Source organism: Salvelinus namaycush, chromosome 25, assembly GCF_016432855.1.
Source record: "Salvelinus namaycush isolate Seneca chromosome 25, SaNama_1.0, whole genome shotgun sequence".
Taxonomy (NCBI): domain Eukaryota; kingdom Metazoa; phylum Chordata; class Actinopteri; order Salmoniformes; family Salmonidae; genus Salvelinus; species Salvelinus namaycush.
The window spans coordinates 13,428,710-13,441,011 of record NC_052331.1 but is presented as its reverse complement, the minus strand read 5'-3'; the positions used below and the strand labels follow the sequence as shown (position 1 = coordinate 13,441,011).

General features: G+C 44.1%; 1 protein-coding gene across 1 annotated transcript in view; it reads left to right on the top strand.

The window, feature by feature from the left end:
- Positions 1 to 11,695, top strand: part of LOC120020655 (obscurin-like) — an 84,650-nt gene extending 72,955 nt beyond the window's left edge. The window contains exons 60-80 of the mRNA XM_038964359.1: positions 323 to 444; positions 615 to 812; positions 968 to 1,000; positions 1,301 to 1,399; positions 1,601 to 1,819; positions 2,049 to 2,216; positions 4,254 to 4,393; positions 4,706 to 4,906; positions 5,056 to 5,132; positions 5,367 to 5,537; positions 5,716 to 5,875; positions 6,019 to 6,135; positions 7,284 to 7,448; positions 7,689 to 7,847; positions 8,109 to 8,286; positions 8,762 to 8,875; positions 9,070 to 9,237; positions 9,585 to 9,687; positions 9,897 to 10,026; positions 10,436 to 10,529; positions 11,590 to 11,695. Of these exons, the coding sequence (XP_038820287.1) occupies positions 323 to 444; positions 615 to 812; positions 968 to 1,000; positions 1,301 to 1,399; positions 1,601 to 1,819; positions 2,049 to 2,216; positions 4,254 to 4,393; positions 4,706 to 4,906; positions 5,056 to 5,132; positions 5,367 to 5,537; positions 5,716 to 5,875; positions 6,019 to 6,135; positions 7,284 to 7,448; positions 7,689 to 7,847; positions 8,109 to 8,286; positions 8,762 to 8,875; positions 9,070 to 9,237; positions 9,585 to 9,687; positions 9,897 to 10,026; positions 10,436 to 10,529; positions 11,590 to 11,603 (2,830 nt within the window). The 3' untranslated portion in view covers positions 11,604 to 11,695. The remainder of the gene's footprint in view (positions 1 to 322; positions 445 to 614; positions 813 to 967; positions 1,001 to 1,300; positions 1,400 to 1,600; positions 1,820 to 2,048; positions 2,217 to 4,253; positions 4,394 to 4,705; positions 4,907 to 5,055; positions 5,133 to 5,366; positions 5,538 to 5,715; positions 5,876 to 6,018; positions 6,136 to 7,283; positions 7,449 to 7,688; positions 7,848 to 8,108; positions 8,287 to 8,761; positions 8,876 to 9,069; positions 9,238 to 9,584; positions 9,688 to 9,896; positions 10,027 to 10,435; positions 10,530 to 11,589) is intronic.
- The last annotated feature ends 607 nt before the right edge of the window (positions 11,696 to 12,302 follow it).

The following is a 12,302-nucleotide window of genomic DNA, read 5'->3' as shown; positions in this document are numbered from 1 at the left end:
ATAACAAAAAATGCCCAACAGGAAGGTAACCAGATACTACCCTGATTACTCCCTTAAGGGGAACTGACCTCACCCCTCATTTGCTGACCTCAACCCCTCCTTCACCTAGTCCACAGATATCCATCTGTCTTCCCTATATCAATACGTCGCTCTCCTCTCCTTCATCAAACACATTCCAAAGCCTTCTGGCTTTCTACGGAGAACCCTTAACTTTCTCCTTTGATTCTATGCTTCTTCTCTATCATTTATTTAATATCTCAGTGTTCAAAATGTCGAACCCAACAACTGACAGCTTTACTCTCCGCCTATCTTCTCCCCTCAGGGAAACGGAAGCGTTTGAGTCTGTGGCAGAGGATGAGCAGATGCCACAAGTACTGGATGAGCTCCATGATGTGCACGTCAGCCCAGGCTCACCCATTGCTAAGATGCAGCTGAAAGTCAAAGGTTGGTCTGTGGGTTACTCTCCACCACTTCTGTATTAATCCCACCAAGACCCTGCTAGACTACATTGCCTCTGCACAGGAACGTCAGAGGTCCATTCCATAAGTTAAATAAAGAGGAATTACTGCCCCCCAGGGTAAGTTAGTTGTTTACTTTCCGTTGATATTTCCCAGGTTTCCCCGCGCCCAGAGTGTACTGGTTCAAGGACGGTATCACGCTGCGTTCCTCAGACAGGATCCTGCTGCTGGACAAGAGAGACGTCCACAGTCTGGAGGTCCTGGAGGTGAAGAGGGAGGATGCAGGAGAGTACTCTGCCTACATCAGCAACGCTGCTGGATCAGCATACTCCTCTGCTAGGATACTGGTTCTGGGTAGGTCTACTCATGACTGAAAGGTTTATATTGAGAGGGATCCCTGTCTTCTACTTTGGATAAAGTCTTTAGTCTACATTGCGATGTGCATGTTATTTTATACACAACACAACATTCTTGTGTTTACCGAATTCATGATGACCCTCTTTCAACAGGTCCAGGAGAGCTCCCACCTGTAGAAAAGCACGGTATGTAATTATCATTAAATAATACCAATTGATTCATTTATTGATTGATTCTTACGCTGCTACCTATTTAGTTTTTTACATTTGACATTTTAGTCATTTAGCAGACGCTCTGATCCAGAGCAACTTATTGGAGCAATTTGTCATCTAGTTCGGCTCAGGGATTCGAACCAGCAACTGTTGGTTACTGGCCCAACGCTCTTAACCGCCCAGGCTACCTGCGCCCCAATAACATGTCACACTGTTCTGAATTGTGAGCTATGTGATGATGACACTGTTCTGCATCCATGTTTTACTTCCTAGATCCCAAGGTGCCTCTGGTGCCGCCACGGTTCCTGGAGAAGTTTAGCAACAGGAAGGTGAAACAGGGAGCCAGTGTCACCCTGTCAGTCAGAGTGGAAGGTACTATATCCACAACACTCTTCTCTTTTGCCAGGACCAGAATCAGTGTCATATGTGAGATACAGTATGCTTCCACAAAGGATATGGTCATTCATCATACAAAAATACATGCCAGTCCACAGACTGCTGTTAGGAGAGACTATTCATCATACAACATGCATGTGAATACCGAAGTCCCGCTGTCTTTCTCACCTCTCCAAGGTTCTCCCACCCCCATGGTGACGTGGCTGAAAGAGGAGTCTGCTGAGGACGTGTTGTGGATCAAGCCAGACACTAAGGGCTATAAGGTGGCCAGGTCTGGGCGCCAACACAGCCTCATCCTCATGGATGCGAGTTCTGAGCACGCCGGCACTTACACCTGCATAGCCACCAACAGGGCCGGCCAGTCCATCTGCACTGCCCACTTTGAGGTAGAGGATGGTAAGAAACGGAAGACTATACTGTTCTTGTTTGTTTGTTTGGATTCCCATTAGCTGTTACAAAAGCAACAGCTAGTCTTCCTTGGGGTCCCCAATACATATTATGTAATAGGAAAACATAATGATGCATGCTTTTGTAATCATTATAATATATATAATAATGAGGTACGTGGCAGATGGCAAGTTCTAATGTGAAACATTCCTAATGTATTATCTGCTTTCTGTCGTAGCACCACGACCAAAGGAAGAGACCAAAATCCCTCTGGGTATTACTGTCAGCCCTCCAGAGGAGGATGCTGGCAGAAAAATGCCTTATCTAGGTGAAGTTGGAACAGAAGAGTTTCTTATGAAGCTCACCTCTCAGATCACAGAGATGGTATCTGCCAAGATCAGCCAAGGTGAGTACAAATGTGTCACGGACTGTTCCATCAAATCTCCAAAATAGAGGACAGTGAGAACATTTTCTTTAAATAAATGTTCTTCCACTATTCATGTGGATTTAAGGTAAAGTAAATGCACTTTGTGATTTGATTTGAATTTATTTTGAATTGATGTGTTACCTTTAATTTGCCTCTAGTTACTTATAGAATAGGTCATTTAAAATGAATATTTTCAATATTAATACCTGGGAAGTAATGGTGGAATAGTCCTGATGTATTGGAAAGGTTGCTGTGTGTGCTTTTATTGCAGGCAAAAACATTTGCATCTGTACATCTCTGGTAATACAGAGTATGTGCTTATAGTGTTTTATAGCATAATAAAAATATATACATTGCCATTGATGAAGTCTAAATTCAAATTGAATATATGCATTGCCTTTGTAATTTTGTAATTATGTCATAAACACTATAAGCTATATATCATAACACTTCATAACAGTTTATGTCATGTTATGACATGTTACTCTCATCCCACATGCAGTCCATTAGCCACAGGGCCAGCTAACATGCCAACGTTCGTTGGATACAGCTGCACTGCTGCGTCAGTGGATATGTCAGTTCCTAATAGATCGTTATGCAGGCTTTAAGAATGAACAGCTCAAAGGAAATGTCATGCACACTGCCTCTCGCTGCTCGCAATTTCCTTTATGTGTTTCTATAAGCAACGATGCCTTTGTCTCTTTCTTTGCACTCACTAATGCTTGTCTTGCGTGTGTTTTGAGCGACGTGTGGATTCCTACACCCTTTCTTCCCTTACGACTGTCCTGCCTTCATTTCATCATCCTTCCCCCCTCCATCCATCCATTAATTCACTCACGTGCTCTCATCCAATCGTTAATCTGTTATTCAGACAGCGCACAGAACCATCAAGTGCTCCAGTGGATGAAATCATGGCCCAAAGCCTCCAGTATGTATCTACAGTACATCAAGATCTCAGTTACTCTCACTGAAAGCCATACATTCTTTCCACAAGTTAGTCAGTGTCGCTTTTGATCTGCTTCTTGACGTTGAAGCTTATGCTCTGTTCTCTTCTCTGCATCTGTCTTCACCTGTCTTACTTGGAATTATTTCATTTAAAAGAGGAGTACTTGGCATGAAACAACAAGGGGTTAGAAAATGACATCCCTCTGTTCATGCTGCACGACAGTGAGGATATCTTGGCTATCGCCTGAGGTGATGACTTGTGGAAATAATGTACTGGTATTATTCTTTGTCTAAGATGGCATTAAGATACAGTATTTCACAGTTGAAGACAGTTACACCTGAACACATTTTGAGACAAAACGGCCAGGATTCCATTGTAAAGTGGTGGACAAAGCTGTCATCAAAACAGTTCCATCATTCTCAGTATATATGATGAATGTGTATATACGTGATCAAATATCTCTCCCTTTATGTTTTTGCGCTCCATGATATTTATTTGATGCATGAGTAGAATACGTTTTGTATTGGCTAAGCAAGTAACTGTGATTACCTGAGCATATGATTCAAATGGCTTTGAATTGATACTCAGCATAGCATATACTGTAGCTGGAGTACCTGCCGACACTCAGACATGTATGGACAGTACTTCAGACCACACGTCTTATTTGTACAGCATCTTATGCATGCATCTGGAAAACTAACTAGTTTGTAATAGTGAAAACTATTAAATCAAATGACTTGTGCAGTAGCAGCAAAACTGTTGATGGTACTAATGTGTAGCTTAGCTAACCTTTTGGGAAATCTTAATAATTAATTGTACTGACTCAAAGATACAGTTTTGACATTGATAGTAAAATATATAAAATATCCACCTTATTTTCTGGGTCAAGAAGCCAAAGCTACACATTCCAGGTGGTCTGTGGGTATTTCAGTGTCCAATTCCCCCTTTCTGTGAATGTGTGTACAGTATATAGGCCTATGTCTATACTGGGTTATGTGGAGATGTGTGTGTATTGTATGTTCTCCTGGCTGTCTCCCTCTGAACCCCCCTCCTCCCCCTCACTGCCCCAGCCTCACTACGTGTCCCGGGAGGCGATAGCGACGATGAGACCAAAACACCCTCCGCCTCGCCCCATCACGACCGCTCTCGCCCCAGTTCCATTCTCGCAGACTCCTCCTCTGAGTCTGACGACCCTGATGCCAGGGGAGAGGTATGGAACCATAGAAGGAGAATCCGTCATTCCAGTTCACTCATACTGAGTTTTCTCTAATGACACTGGAATGGGTCTATTTTCCTTCAAGTTCTTTCTCTTTCTGATATTTTTGATTGGATTTGGCTAGAGAATACTTACTTGACTTATTCCTTTTAGCTCCTAGTGCAGCAAAGAGCCTCAACTGGCCTGCATCTCCAGCGAACCCAGTTCTGGGCAAATCTCTTATAAATACAAGTCACTCTGCCAATGTGAGCACTTATAAGCATGCTAGTTATAGACTTTGTGTCTGATGTCCTCCTCCTTCTACAGATGTTTGACATCTATGTGGCTACGGCTGACTACAACCCCACCATCCCCAACAAAGAGACCATTTCCCTGAAGGAGGGCCAGTATGTTGAGGTTCTGGATTCGGCACATCCACTCAAATGGCTGGTCCGGACCAAACCAACCAAAACCACCCCATCCCGCCAGGGCTGGGTCTCGCCTGCCTACCTGGACAAGAAACTCAAGGTTTGTTTCAAGATCTAAGTAATTGATTTAGTACCAATATTGTACATCTACCTCTCCCCGTTTCCTGTTAATTCTAATCTACTCTCTCGCCACTTATTTTTGTTAAATGTTATTATGTTCTTAATGTTATTTAAACTATTGTGGGCTAGCTGTCTGCTGATGCTGGTGATGTCCCAGAGACAGGTGGAGAAGAGGTCTCAGAAGGAGAGTACAAAAGAAGACTACTGTGAGTCTAGACCTTCTCACAGAATCTTCTATTAGTACCAAAACTTAACCTGAGACTCGACTTTTCATAACTAAGACACTCAGTAAATTAACTCAATGAGATAATTCATGTCAAATAAATGTTTGTTACATTCACAGATCATGAGGATTTGGTCCTGTGTTGTGCACAAGCAAGAAACACCACCACACTCAAGGGCAAACCATAATATATCTCTAATGCTCTGTCTTCCCCCAGCCAACTGATCCAGGACATGATCAACAGCGAGGCAGAGTTTGTCAAAGAGATGGACTTCTTCACCTCCCACCACGTCAAGCATGTGGAGAGCCCTGACGCCCCATCTGACATCACCAGCCAGAAGGAGGCCATATTCAGGAACATCAACGAGATCAAGGCCTTCCATAGCGAGTAAGTACAGCTGGCCTGTTTTTAAACAGCAACTTTCTATCGATTAATGAAGCCTTCATAAACCCTTTATAATGCCTGTATAGAAATCACCTAACTGGTTGTATTGTATTGATGTTTTACCGTTATGTACTACCAATATGCTGCTAAATGAATTGACCCCATAATGTGTGTTGTGCAGGTTCATGTTCCCTAAGATGCGCGAGTGCGACACAGATGACGACGTGGCCATGCGGTTCCTGAGGAGCGGAGAGGGCTTTGAGAAATACCTCCAGTACCTTGCAGGCCAGCAAAAGGCAGAGGCCGCTATCAGTGACAAGACCGTACACCACTTCTTCAAGGCAAGTGAACCCTTCACAAATACTGTTAACACAAATGGTCATAAATGTGTTTGTGTTGTCATCTTTGTTAATATAATGGCTTGCTGATGTAAGGCTAATAATGGCCACATTTCTAAACCTTGCTGTCTATGTCTTTGTCACAGAAGTACACAGACAAACAGCAGGCCAGTGCCGACCCTGCTGAAGGGCCTGTATTGAGCATTAATGCCTACCTACAGAAACCTCTGGACAGAATCCAGAAGTACAAGGCCTCACTCAAGGTGAGCGATCACCCTTTAATGCAGTAAATAGGGGATTAGATATTTCTTTATTGTCTGATTTTCACAGATATTTACTTTACATACAAGAGGATGCACTGTGATATGGTAAGAGACATGGCATAGGCCAGACATAACATCAAACATACACATTCATGAAAAAACGAAACAAGAAGGACAGCTTAAGGATTAGCCCCTTTTTTTCAATTTTAGCCTAAAATGATATATCCAAATCTAACTGCCGGTAGTTCGGGCCCTGAAGCAAGGATATGCATATTATTAGTATCATTTGAAAGGAACACTTTGAAGTTTATGGAAATGTGAAAGGAATGTAGTAGAATATAGCACAATAGATCTGGTAAAAGATAATACAAAGAAAAAACCAACTGTTCTTTTGTATTTTTTTGTACCATCTTTGAAATGCAAGAGAAAGGTCATGATGTATTATTCCAGCCCAAGTGCAATTTAGATTTCAGTGTATGTGCAAAGTTTTAGACTGATCCATTGAATCATTGCATTTCTGTTCAAAATGTTGTATCAAGACTGCCCAAATGTGTCTAATTTGTTTATTAATAACTTTTCATGTTCAAAATTGTGCACTCTCCTCAAACAATAGAATGGTATTCTTTCATTGTTATAGCTACTGTAAATTGGACAGTGCAGTTAGATTAACAAGCATTTTTAAGCTTTCTGCCAATATCAGAAATGTCTATGTCCTGGGAAATGTTCTTGTTTCTTACATCCTCATGCTAATTGCATTAGCCTACGTCCCGTGGAAGGTTTACCCCTCCCTTCCACATTACATAGCTGTCCCTCCTATACTCAATGTTGCACATCGCCTTAATGTCCAAGGTCCCTGAGGGTCGCACATAATGTTATTGTACAACCCTAGCGTTTCAATTTCAATTATTATTTTACACAGTTAGTTACATTAAATATATCACATTTCACTATTGCCCGTTCCCGAATGAGTGAATCTATCCCTATTCTCTGTTCTTACCACACGTGCACAATTCCACACAGTATGAATGAATGCACCAGAGCCGGGATTACCATGTTTTTATAATATGAAAATGTACTCATAAGAATCTTGTTGGAATATTACTGTTATTATTCATCTTAAATAGTTGTGCCCATTTTTGTGACTGTAGGAGCTGATCAGGAACAAGGCCAGGAACGGTCAGAACTGCTGCCTGCTGGAGGAGGCCTATGCCATGGTTTCATCACTGCCTCAGCGTTCAGAGAACACACACCACGTCTCCATGATAGAGAACTACCCTGCCACTCTGGATGTATTGGGGGAGCCCATCAGACAGGTAACTCATCTGGAAATAATGTCAGAGTGTCCTATTGAGGTCAGAATACCTATTTTACAAGAGAAACCTGACCAAAAGGACAGCGCCAGTAAAACCATAGACTGAATGATGCCCACTTTGGGAATTGGAGTCTTTGACTAAGGACTTACATATTAGAGCTACTGTATCAGTTGGGGCCTAAATAGTCTAATTTGGCTGGAGTCGATATGTGGTGAGTTGTGATGTTGTGTTTTGTGACAGGGACCCTTCATGATGTGGGAGGGTGCACCTGGGGTCAGGTCCTCCTCCAGAGGGCACCGTCGACACGCGTTCCTCTTCAAAAACTATGTCATCATCTGCAAATCCAAGAGAGACTCCAACACAGACACCCAGGGCTACGTCTTTAAGAACATGATGAAGGTAATATTATGTTGATTGCTCTTTCGGTTATACTTCAGATCTCTCAGCATGGCCATCCACTGAAGCAAGGCACTAAAGAAATACCATCAAATTCCAATCAGGTATTCAGGGTTGACATAGTAAAAGATTCTTGCTGGTGGAGAGAATATATCGTCGTTGTCACTCTTCCTATGACATAGAAAGGATTTACGAACAGAATAAATAAAGTCAATAATTTGTCTCGAGGATGACTACTGTTTATCGGTCTGTCTGCCTCCCTAGCTGAACAACATAGACGTGAATGAGACAGTGGAGGGTGACGACCGGGCCTTTGAGATCTGGCACGAGCGCGAGGACTCTGTCAGGAAGTACACGCTTCAGGCTCGCACCGTCATCATCAAGAACTCCTGGCTGCGAGACCTCAGGGACCTGCAGCAGCGCTACACCATGCCTGGCTGGAGTGAGTCTGACACATACTGTACATTCACTCAGATCCACCCGTCACACACACATTCACTCAGATCCACCCGACACACACACACATTCACTCAGATCAATGTATGTAGCCATGTTATTTTTTACTCGTCATTTTTATTTGTTATTCACGGTCACTATTTCTATTTTTTGTTACATGTTTTATCTTATCTTTAACTCTGCAATGTTGGAAAAGGACCCGTAAGTAAGCATTTCACTGTTAGTCTACGAAGCATGTTACGAATAACATTTGATTAGAGATCCACCCGACACACACAGTAGACAAACAGAGAGGCATAGTTTGACGACACAGCACATTGTGATCTAACGTTTACCATCAAACAAGTATATTTCACAAACTATAAAATTGCATACCATTATTTGACCGGTAATTTAATCAAATGTGTCATCCCTCCACTCAGGATAGATTGATGTGTAAATTCATCCCTCTATCTGTCCAGGTATGCCTGACTTTGATGAGCTTCTGGCTGACTGCACAGCGGAGCTGGGACAGACAGTGAAACTGGCCTGCAAGGTTACTGGAATACCCAAACCTGTGGTCACCTGGTACAAGGGTAAAAGACGCACCAGCGAGACCACTGTGCATACGCAATGTGTGTGTGTGTGTGTGTGTTTGGAGTTCTAGAATATCAATGAACTACATACAGTAACATACATGACACGTTTGTTTTTCTCCACATACTGTGGTCACACTGCATTAATGTAGAAACATCTCATGTGTTAACACTGTTTCCTTCTCTGATGACAGATGGGCATGCGGTGGAGGCCGACCCTCACCACATCATCATCGAGGACCCTGACGGTTCCTGCACCCTGATCCTGGACAACATGACAGCTGATGACTCTGGACAGTACATGTGCTTCGCCACTAGCACCGCAGGCAACGCCAGCACCCTGGGGAAGATCACTGTCCAAGGTCAGTCTCCATTACAGAGGGGATATGACACTAACATTGGGCTTGAACTTGCGAAAGTGAATATAGCAGACTACTCATGAAAATCATGGATATTCATCAGAGGAGGCTGGTGGGAAGAGCTTTAGGAGGACGGGCTCATTGTAACGGCTGGAATGGAATAAATGGTTTCCATATGTTTGATGTGTTTGATACCGTTACTTTTATTCTATTCCAGCCATTACAATGAGCCCGTCCTCCTATAGCTCCTCCCAGCAGCTTATAGTGAGGGATACTTTGCTTGTCCAGGATGATAATTGTCATTCTTATGAGAGAAGAACACTTTTTAAGAGTGTGTGTGTGTGTTGTAGTGCCTCCTCGTTTCGTGAACAAGATGAGGAATGCTGTCTTTACCGTTGGTGAGGATGCTCAGTTCTCCTGCACCATCCAGAGCGCCCCCAGCCCCAAGATCAGGTACAGTACACCCCACCACACCCCTCTGATAGGCTCTTCAAACGGAAAACTTTTTAATTACATCGGACTGTGGCATTTGTTTCTTCTTACTGCCGTCATTATGTTACCCATTCTTAATGGTTAACAAGTATACATAAGATGAAGAATAAGTATTGAAATACACCTTTTTGAGAGCTCTCAATAAACCGTTTTGTGTGTTTTCTGGCCAGGTGGTTCAAGGAGGGTAGGCTGCTGACTGACCAGGAGAAGTATCAGACCTACAGTGAGTCCCGTAGTGGAGTACTGGTCCTGGTCATTAAAGGCCCTACAGAGAGAGACCTGGGACATTACGAATGTGAGGTAGGCCTATAATTCACCACACCTCAGTTAAAGAATATAGGGCCTGTTCCCCAGGCAGATAACGCCTAGTATTGGACTGAAATGTACTTTCAATAGACATTCTTAATTCAGGACTAGGCTTAATCTGGGTCCAGGAAACCATTCCATACATTTGTAAAACACTGGACTTGCAAGCCACCTCACCGGAATTGCTGCCAACCTAAGTGTATCACTTGTGAATGATCAATATAAATGAAAACAATTGAGATAAATAGTAGAAGTAACATGTAACAGTGTTGACATGCTTTGGATGTTTTGCATCCAATGCTTTGCTCTTTCTAAAGAGGATTGTTTTGATGAGAAATGACCGTGATAAGATGAAGCCATTGGTTAAGTAACCCTAATGTATTCTCCTCCCTGCCCATCCCAGTTGTCTAATCGACTGGGCAGTGCTAGGTGTGCAGCTGATCTGTGCCTTCCTTCTGCTGTGACTAGGAGAGGAGAGCAGGCGATCACCATCGAAGGTAGGACTACTCCCTTTCATACATATACCGTGGTGCATTAGTTTAATAATTTTCCTATTTTACCAGGTACTTCAACTGTAGAGAATGTATGCTTTATGCCACAATAATTCAAAGAAAAAGACGTACCATCAGTTCATCAACAATTTAGATACTGTAGTCTTTTGTCATAAACATTAGCTAGCTATTTATTTGTCTGGCTAACTCCATAAGCCCCATCCTGCTTTCCTTGTAGTCACCGAGCAGGAGACTAAAATACCAAAGAAAACCATCATCATGTAAGTGTGACCAGCTTATGAAGCAGGCTAGAAGAAGCATGTATACTTGTGCGTATCCCCATTTGGCCTCTGCATGCATGGCCATGCAGTATTTGAACCCTGAGTGTGAGAGGGACTCAACCCCAAATATAGCTTCCAAGGAGCCGGTATATTGAATGTGCAGAGTTGTCATTAATCTTTTTTTTGTGTCTAGTCGTTTTCCTTAACTCATGAACCATCGCAGGCAAAGCCTCTCATGACATGTTTGTATGAGTAGACAAGACTCCATTTTGCTCTCTCTGTGTGTATGTACACGCTAATTAACACCTTGCCTATGTAGGCCTAGTGTGAAAACAGCATGCAAACAAGCTGTTCTATTCCTCACACACCTTCTCTGCTGTCTCTCTCATACCATCTGTGCTATTCCTCTCGTACCTTCTGGTCTGTCCCTCTCTCATACCCTCTGTGCTATTCCTCTCACACCTTCTGGTCTGTCCCTCTCTCATACCCTCTGTGCTATTCCTCTCACACCTTCTCTGCTGTCTCTCTCATACCCTCTGTGCTATTCCTCTCGTACCTTCTGGTCTGTCCCTCTCTCATACCCACTGTGCTGTGTCCCTGTCGTTCTGACCCTGCGCAAGGCAATTTACCCATTGTTCCCCGGGCGCCGAAGACGTGGATGTCGATTAAGGCAGCCCTCCGCACCTCTGATTCAGAGGGGTTGGGTTAAATGCGGAAGACACGTTTCAGTTGAATGCATTCAGTTGTACAACTGACTAGGTATCCCCCTTTCCTTTTCCCTCCAGAGAGGAGACCATAACCACGGTGGTGAAGAACACCCGTATGAAGCGTCGTGGCCTGTCTCAATCTGGGTTCAACCGCTCCCAAACCTCCACCCCAGATCTCCCCACCACCCCCACAGCCAGGCAGAGGAGGCAGGCTTCCGCCAACAGGAAGACCACCATCCCCACCCTGTACGTCACGGAGCCCGAGGGGGGCGCAGGGGCCCGGGCTGCGGAGAACAAGTGGGTGGAGGTAGAGGAAATAATTGAGTACAAGGTCAACAAGTCGCCCAGGCCCTCCAGGAGAGGTGTCTCCCCAGCCGGGTCGGAGCGGGCGCACACCCCCTCCTCCACCCGGCCACAGAGGTCCGCAAACCCTAACACCAACAACAACAACAACCTGGTAGAACTGCAGAACCACTCCGAGCTGCAGGGGGCACAGCCTCTGTACTGGGACGATGAGGAGGAGGAGGATGTTGACGTGGCTGTGGATGGGTCCGAGGTCGCCCCTGGAATCAGTGGAGAGGCCTACGAGGTCTCCTCGCTTCTAATTCCTAACGACCATGGACACGAAGAGGATGAGGCCTGGCTAGAGGAGCAGCAAGAGGCTTTCATCACAGAACCGGATGACGACGACAACACACCCAGGAAGCTGGAGCCTAAGATTCTGACCCAGGGCGGTCACGTTCTCACCCTGGAGGACCTGGAGGACTACGTCCCCAGGGAGGGGGAGACCT